The sequence below is a fragment of the Epinephelus lanceolatus genome, chromosome 3, assembly GCF_041903045.1.
Source record: "Epinephelus lanceolatus isolate andai-2023 chromosome 3, ASM4190304v1, whole genome shotgun sequence".
Lineage (NCBI taxonomy): Eukaryota > Metazoa > Chordata > Actinopteri > Perciformes > Serranidae > Epinephelus > Epinephelus lanceolatus.
The window spans coordinates 13,443,278-13,452,201 of NC_135736.1; the positions used below are offsets into that span (position 1 = coordinate 13,443,278).

An 8,924-nucleotide genomic window follows, 5' to 3' on the forward strand; every position below is an offset into this window, starting at 1 on the left:
CCCTGCCTGGAAATCAGGAGGTTAAATGTCAAAAGTAAAAGAAAAGGGGATGGAAGGAGCTGGTGAGAAGAAAAGCACTGCTGTAAACAAAACTCCACAGGAGAGATGCAGTAGCAGGTCAGAATTGAGAGTGAGCACGAATATGACTCACAGGACAGATTTGTGAATTTGAGCTATATAAATAATATTGACTTGGCTTGACATCTGGTAGCAAATGTTCCCTAGAATGACTCACCCAGGGATTGTGTTTTTCTGTCTCTCAAACACACAATCAGTCCAAAAATATTAATGCACCTTGTTTTTCTCAGAGTTTAAATCTTTTGATAAAATCTAAACCTCTGGGTGATAAATACATAGCTACTGAAGGAACACACAGGTCACAACAATGATTAGACTCCTAATTCCTAAACACAAGTTAGCATTTGGTTTCAGTCCATTCAGTCATTAAAACGATATTCATAACTTTGATTAATTTTCATGGAAAACCCCTTTGATTCTTTTCAACAGTGGACCCTTGCGGACTAAAGGAATACGAATAACTTATGGGGTAATTGAGGAATGGGATGCTTCAGAGGAAGGGAATCACCACTTGTTTTTTCGTCATACCCATTAATATACCCGAATTATAGTCTTCTCTGGTGCTCTTGGTTTCAGTAAAATGAACTCAAGGATTGAATTGTGGAGAATCTAACCAAGCTCACGTTGTGTGTAGCATATCCATACTGACAAAAGTTTAAATATTTATATTTGATTGTGCGATATAAACAGCTAACTAAGGTTAGCTCAAGTGGGTAGTCAACAGCCCTGTTTTATACATTCAAAGAACTTCTATCAAATGCTTGCTCAAACTGCTTGTCAAACAGACTGGGCGTCTAATTGAGACAAGCCTTTATTTGTCAAAATGTGTAGCCACACCACACAAGGAAAAGGGACTAGGCATTTAATTAGAACTAGGCTTTGAATTGAAGTTTTAGGTATTTTTATTTTCATTATGTTTTGAGGGATTCTACTGTGGCTATTGCCTAACTTCAAATGCTTAAGTCATTTTGGCCTTTATGTACGGTTTCCTGCTTCCAGTTGTTCATTAAAGCTTTCACTTTTTGCAGAATATTGAAATGTATTAGACTGTTCATTACTTGTATTTGCATATGGTAGAAAAAAATAGGAAAAACTGTGTAACCAATACCAGTTTGTCCACTTCCTGGTAGCTATTTTCTCTGAGTGCTGAGCCACTCTATGGAACATCTGTGCTGTGGAAAATGCTCCCACTCAAACATCATAGTTGTCCTCACACCATGGCACGCTAGCCTCTTTGGGGTCAGCAGTATTCTGGCTCCATCTTGTGGTCATACGGACTAAGTGCAACTAAAAGTGCAGAGCGTTACCTCCGTTGTGCCAGATCCTGATTCTCCGCCAAGTTGAGCTACACGTCAGTAGGGAACCTGTACTGGTGACTGGACGTGTGCAGCGCGCGTCAGGCGGTTCCCGGATGCACCAAACAGAAACATGGACCGGGTAGTTGTGGAAGTGCCGATCAACAACGGTGAGATACCTTACCGCCTCCACGTCTCACGCGCCTTTCAAACCACTTATATTAACATCTCCTTAACGGCGTTTGGTGCTTCTCTCGATTCGTGCGCAAAATGCTCCTCCTCCTCCTCTGACGCGTGGTTTCGGCATTGAACGTGCTGTAGCCTCTGTAGGGCTACCACAGCTTTACAGGCTATTTGTCTCGGTTCTGTGTAGGCATTCTTGTAGCTGCAGGCGACCGGCTGCCTGCACTTGTGCACAGTGTTGAGCACAGCAGTGACAGAGCTGCTGTCATCTGTCTAACAGCAGTTTTGCAACTGAAAAACTGCTGCCACCTTTTACCTCTCTGCACCAAAACACAGGCCATGTCTGTCCCCAATCATTAGATAGATCAGATAACATTAGATTCAACTTTATTGTCATGGCACAGAGTCCAAGTACTAAGACAACGAAATGAACTTAACCATCTGGTTAGTTAGTCATATGCATGGTAATAACATGTAATGACATGATCCATTGAGCATTTCTCTAATGACCCCATGTTCATCTGACATAGGTCAGTTTAATTATGCTTGCAGTCTTATCCAGGAAGTGTAATGGTCTTGGTCCAATTATAACACTTGGTTACCAAGGTAACAGTGGGTTCAGCAGTAACATATACCCAAGCTGGACTTGATAGTTCTAATGCTGATAATGCTGATAATAATAATAACAATAATAATGTGATTATGGGATATAATTTATTTGTTCCCTTTTTAAGAAGGTCAGAGCAGTTCTGAACTACCCTCTGAGTGAGTGATGGTTTCCTGATGTATCATCTCACCTCAGTGTTTTTCAACATACTTTTAGGCTGTATCAGTTCTATTTTATTGTGTTCTGTTCTATTCCCAATTTTAGGTTTTTCCCTCGCCGGCCCTTCCACGACCCCACGAAAGCGCCAGGTGCGTTTTTCAGCAAGGCACGACATCATCCTTCTGCGGGAGGTTATCGCCCAGAACCCCTTTGCTTCCAAAGAGCCAGGTTAGTCCTGTTTCTAAAGGACCAATCTGCCTGAAAACACTTCCATAAGCTACTCTGTAGATGCAGAGAGCTGCAGTTCCTGCTTGACAAATGGGGGCAATGTGTGGTGCCATCGGTTGTCAAAAATATTGATTTATTGATACATATGGATTCTGAATGCTTTAAACGGTTTCGGTACTCATTTTCAACAGTATCAATACACCGGTACCAGCTCACTTTCTCGCTCTCTGTTATATTGTAATGTTTTCTGCAGTCATTCTGCTGTTTTCTGCTACTAACCAAGAAAAGAAAAGTTGCTGTTATCATGTTGTAGCCTTATTATGTTTCACTTGTATGCCCTCAATGTCAGTTTTTCCCTGTAGTATCAAAAATGGTATCAGATATTGACGTTTCTCAAGATATTGCACTGAAGTTAGAAATGCAAGTATCATTATGACACTACATCACAATATTTCTAGTGGAGCTACAATGACATTTAATCCAGGGACACTACCTATCCAAAACATTAATAGCATCTTTACAATCTCCTCTTACCTTAAACAGTAATTGTGTTCACCAGACATTCAACAGAAATCCATCACATAACAGCCAGAAAGACCAATCAAAGGGAAGACATGACACTTCCCTGTATTCATGAGCTACATACTGTATATTTACATGTGGCTGAACGTTTTCATCTTCATCAGGACGGATCTGGGCCCGAGTGGGGGAGATCATCACTGCAGCCCTCCAAGATGAGAACTTTGAGGTAGATGCTAGGAGGTGCAGGGAGAGGACCATGCTGCTGCTGGATTACTACAAGAAGCAAGACTTTCCCAGTCTGCGCAGGTTGGTTCGCTCACTAGAGCCATTATTTCCTCAAGCAACAGATGGCACTGAATTGGATGTATGCTGACTTGTAGTTGTGCTTGGCCTAACCAGAAAGAAAGTTTAAAGGAAAACAAAATGATAATTTGTGTATCAGTTAGTCACTGCACGTTACCTTGAATTGGTAAAGAAAACGTTCTTTTCTTGTGTGCCTCCACAGTGGCTGGAGAATCCAAAAGAGGCGAACATTTCTTATGAATTTAAGCAATCAGGGTTAGCATTCAGCAACAGCAAAATTATATCAAAACATTGGATACACACTTAATTTATGGAGAATCTTTGCTTTTTTGGATTCTCCGTTCACAGTGGTGGTATGCAAGAAAACAAAGTTTCCTTAACAAATTCAAAGTAACTGTGACGAATAATTGATATACCAAGGGTCATTTTATGGGTGAAACATTCCTTAAATGTGAGTGTGCTTTTGGTGTACTCAGATTTGGAACAGAGAGGTTGTACGCCCAAAAGGAAGATCTGCTCCATGAGGTTTTGGAGCTGGAGGCTGAGAAGGGGCTCCTGGCCAGTGGGGAGAACACAAAGTACCAGGTGGGTGTTGCGTTAGCAGAGAGGAGTAGGTTAAAATTTGTGACACCACTTGTACAAGAAATGTTTCTTTACAGAAGGCGTTTTAGTGCCCTTGAGCTGGAATACAGGGGCAGATCAAACATATAAGTTACAGCTTTCACTTATACTTTACTTGTCAGCAGCACTTTGGAGTAAAAGACATTGTGCTTGGCCAAAGATTAAAGTGTGAGATTCATAACAACAGTTGTTCTGATTTCAAAGACTGACATGGATATTAAACCACAGCCTATTCAATTGTTCAGTGGTTCTAAACATTTCAAGCTTCTGTCTCCTTAAAATGAAATGAGTGTCAGTGTTCAGCCCCTTGTCATGAGTTTGAAGTAGTGAGCAGTTTTACCAAAGTGTTACTTCCCCTGAATAATCTTTAGAGGACAGAAGAAGCAAGAGTATTTGTTGTTTCACATGAAAAAATGTAAGAGAAATTTATCCTAAGACAATACAAATATAGTGCTTTTTTTCTCTTCTTTCCTGTCTCAATAATCATCTCTTTAACCTTCATATATATTGTGTGACCCTTTGTGAACCAAAAGTACAGCTATATTTTCTGAAATTAGATTTATGATAATGCAGTGGTGGAATGTAAGTAAGTACATTTGCTCAAGCACTGCGCTTAAGTACACAGTTTGAGGTGATTCAACTTAAATTTATTTAAGTATTTCTATTTTACGAACTTTATATTTCTACTCCACCACATCTCAGAGGTAAATACTGTAGTTTTTACTCCACTACATGTGTCTAACAGCTTTAGTTTCTTTTCAGACAGTTTTTCATACCCTTCCTGTCCAAAAACAATGTATGTTTTTGAATTCTTGTAATAAACTGAAGGATGAACTCTTCCTACTGTATATGGGTTGAGATGACTCTTCCACTTCTTAAGCTAAATAAACCATTTAAAACCCGTCTTGGATTATATTGAAAATGCACCATCGTAACAAAGCTGAATTTTTTTCTGACACCATGAAAAAGTGACTTTTAAGAGAATCATGGTTCTCACAGGTCAGTGATGCTACAAACATATGAATAACGTGAGCTCTTATAGAATATGATGCATTGCTGTAGATTAAGCCAAACAGTAAAATGCAGCTTACACATTAAAACAACAGTAATATTAATCCAAAAACATCAGATATGATAGTAAAACACTGACAGGGCACCTTTAAAGCATAATGAGTACTTTTGCTGAAAATACTTAGATATGTTAATGTCAGTAAGGTTGTGAATGCATGGCTTCTATTCGTAGTGGAATATTTCCACAGTGTTACATTAGTACTTTTCCTTTAAAACACCTAAATGCTTCTTCCACCACTGTTATACATGTTTTTAGCTTACTTTGCACCTTTTTTATAGGGTCAGGATGCCCATTGTCTCATGAAAATACTACAGTCGATGTACATTTTTTCTGCCTGTGCTGGCGATTATCTTTTCTAACAGTTTACTGGAACTGAGGCTATAGCTGGGAAATTGGACATCCAAGTCAGCAGATATTTTGTTCCCTGTATCTACTCAACCACTTCCCTTTTCTACCTCTTGGTGGCATTCAGTGACAAGCCAACTGCTTATACAGCACCACTAACACTATCACTGCTGCTGCAACTACTCCAATACTGCTATTGCTGTAACAACTTCTACTGCTGCTGTTGGTAACAGTTGCTGCCATCGCTCATTATCCTCTTTTTCCTTGCTCTTATTGTTGTATTTCATCTTGTCCTGATCTCTTTTAGGATGATGAACTGAGAAAGCGAGCCATAGAAGAACTGTCTCTACCAGAGCAGGACAAACCCAACATCACCATCACACAAGCACCCACTGCAGGTAAAAACACATTCACACATGACAACAATCTGTCACTTGATAGTTAAAGTAAATGTGTTCATATTACCTCCAAGGTCATTCCCTCTCAGTCATTACGTCCTGCTGACAGACTAATCATATCTTGTTAATTATGGAATATGACTCAGTAGGTAATGTGCATGTAATGAAAGACACTGCCAACCACACTGGAGTCCCAAATACTGCGTAATTGTTTCCTGGCATAGTAAAATATGCTGGTAATGCAATCCATTAGGTAGCATTGTTAATATCTTGTGAGGGAATAGGAGATTTGATCACGTTCATCCATTTTGCACCACTGGGTTTGGGTATTAAGTCTTTAAAGTGTGAAACATTAACTTGCTTGAAATGTATTTTGTTTTGCTTTTATGGAGAAGTCTTCAGAGGTGTAAGTGTTTTCTACTCAAAATACCAACTTTGATGGAGCAAAGCTCAAACCCCTCAACCCCAGCTCTCAATTTCAAGTTCAAGCGCCTGTGTAAGCAAGTATTTGCCCTTCTCAAGTGTCCTTCAGCAATGAATCCCTGCCAGCTCTGTGGATGTTGCTGTGATGTTGCACTGCTCCCTTTGGAAATGGGTACATTTTTACATAATTACTGTCACAGCAGAACCAGAAGAAGATCGCGAGGAAATGGCAGAGCTTTCTGCAGCGCCCACAGCCAAGCGGCCCTGCCAGTGCTGCTGCCAGACCTACTCTGAGATCCTCAGCTTCCTGGAGAAACGCTCAGAGGCGGAGCAGCGGCTGCGGGAGGAGGAACTCGCCCTGCGCCGGGAAGAGCTGGAGATTCAAAGGAGTAAGATTTTCAGAAAATAGAGTAGTGGGATGTCGAATTCAACCCTTAAATTCAAACCAATTGTTCGTCACAGCTATATTATGGTTTTCTGTTCTGGTGAATATTTCTATCCTGCAAGGTAGATTTTCACAAAACACAAAATACTTGACAGGATGCTTGTTATCAAGCATTTGTTATAGATGTTTCTGATCAAGTTTTTATGGTACTAATTTTCACTATATTTTAATTGTTGGGTTTTTCCATCCTAGACAAAATTCTTTTTTTAAAGATATTTTTTAGCCTTTAATTGATAGGACAGACAAGTGTGAAAGGGGGAGAGAGAGAGGGAGAGACATGCAGCAAAGGGCCACAGGCTGGACTCGAACTCGGGTCACTGCGGCAACAGCCTTGTACATGGGGCACCTGCTCTACCACTAAGCCACCGTCGCCCCCCTAGGCAAAATTCTAATGAAGTTTGAATTAAAAATTGCTTTATTATCATTCTGAATTTCCATTTCATTTTAAAAATCTGAGACAGCAGCAACTCAAGGGTCTGGAGCCAGGCTAAATTAAAGCTGGGGTAGGCAGTTTAATTTTGCGTCACTTAGCAAATATCTCATAATAACCTTACAGAACACTAGACTTCTGCACCTTTACTTGGCTCTGTTATTAGGCTTTATAAACTCCAGGCCAGGACGGGAGAATTTGGCCAATCGCAGGTCATTTTCAGAGATTGCAGCTGTCAGTCATGTCAGTCCCTTCCTGGAAAGTATTTTGTGTACTGTTTAGCTGTAAAATGAGAAAGCTTGTGACCTGGCTGCCATGTTAAAACATTACACTTAAAGAATCAGTGAGGTAATGATGTCAGCTAAAAAGGGTCAAGATTTTCTTAAAACTGTTATGTTGCCATCATCCTCAAGGTGCCCTGACCTACAGATTTGATTTCCATTTGTTTTCTTCTCAGGTAAGATCACTCTGGAGAGGGAACGTCTGGGAGCTGAGAGAAAAGAGAGGGAGCGGAGATTTGAGCTGGAGAGCCAAGAGAGGCAGGTCATCTTGGACCTGCTGAAAGACAAGGTGCTGAAAGGCTGAAAAACTGAATCACCTGCATTACAATGCCATCCTCAGAAAAAGTCAAAGCATGAAATACGGGAAAACATAGTCGACCGCTTGAAAGAGGAAGGACTACAGGGAAACAGGAAGTGAAAAGATCAATGGTTGTAGCCTGTGACATGCAAGTCTTTGACCTGGTAAGATAACCAAACAAAATGTAGGGAAGTAATAGAGGATTAGCAGTTGCCTCAACAGCCAGACGGATTAGTAATGTTGGGAGTGTCTGGGTGTCAGAAAGCATATCATGTGTGTGTGTCTGATGCAGAAAGTACCAAAATAGACATAACACTACAGACAGACTTTAAAAGCTGCAATATTTTCCAAAACAGCTGCACAAAGCTGGCGCACATAGATCCCAATAGACACTCCCTGCATTTTATTCCTCATGGCACAGTCTGCATGAGGATTTAAAAGCGCTGCAATCATTGGAGTGTCACCTCAGAAAAGGAATGCAGAAAAGGGTGTGGAGCGGTGTCTTAGGTGGGGCGATCTCTTGAGCCAAAACTGACAGACAAGATCACCGTGTTGCACTAACACCAGTATGTTTTAATGAGTCCTGTTCACGCTGTAAGGGACGCCATTCTTTGTGGTGCCAGGATGAAAGAAGTCGAGGAACAGCTAAGAAAAGCTGTATGTTTAAGCAGTTTACATTAAAGCTGTGCAGCTCAAGCTTCTGAAAACATTTATCATATTAATGATTTTACACACATTTTACTCAGTCACTTCTTTTTAAATTTGGAGACATTTGGATTAAAATAGAAGTAAAATTGTATTTTACTGACTGTGAATCCACTGGACGTTGACTGGTACACACTTTTGTACAACACAAGCCATTAAGGGGTCTATACATAATACAGAAATGACTTTTTTAAAACTGATGTCACATCTTGGATGTGCTGTAGTCCTTTTTTTAAAATGTACTTATGACTCAAATGTATGTCCTCAGTGTAATTTGTTATACCCAGGTATACTTAACTGTCATTGGTTAATGTTGCAATATTATATTAACATGGAATTTATGACCGAAGCACTATTTTATTAGGTGTTTCACTGACTTAATAAATGACACTTGCTACTGTGACCTTCTGTATAATGTTAAAAAAAATGCTATTTTTCTTCAAGTCCCCATAACATAGCTGCTGTATGAAAAAGAAAAGCATGAACAACTGATATGGATAATTTCTATTCTGCAAATAAAAAGAAATCTAA

General features: G+C 40.0%; 1 protein-coding gene across 2 annotated transcripts; it reads left to right on the plus strand.

The window, feature by feature from the left end:
• The first annotated feature begins 1,437 nt into the window (after nucleotides 1-1,437).
• LOC117255096 (uncharacterized) lies at nucleotides 1,438-8,924 on the plus strand. 2 transcript variants are annotated; one of them, XM_033623673.2, is made up of 7 exons: nucleotides 1,438-1,543; nucleotides 2,428-2,550; nucleotides 3,237-3,378; nucleotides 3,852-3,960; nucleotides 5,721-5,811; nucleotides 6,435-6,623; nucleotides 7,567-8,924. In XM_033623673.2, the coding sequence occupies exons 1-7, from the start codon at nucleotides 1,507-1,509 to the stop codon at nucleotides 7,692-7,694; spliced, it is 819 nt and encodes a 272-aa protein (XP_033479564.1). In that variant the 5' UTR covers nucleotides 1,438-1,506; the 3' UTR covers nucleotides 7,695-8,924. The 2 variants fall into 2 exon arrangements, with proteins under 2 accessions (XP_033479564.1, XP_033479565.1); XM_033623674.2 differs by having other exon boundaries at nucleotides 6,438-6,623.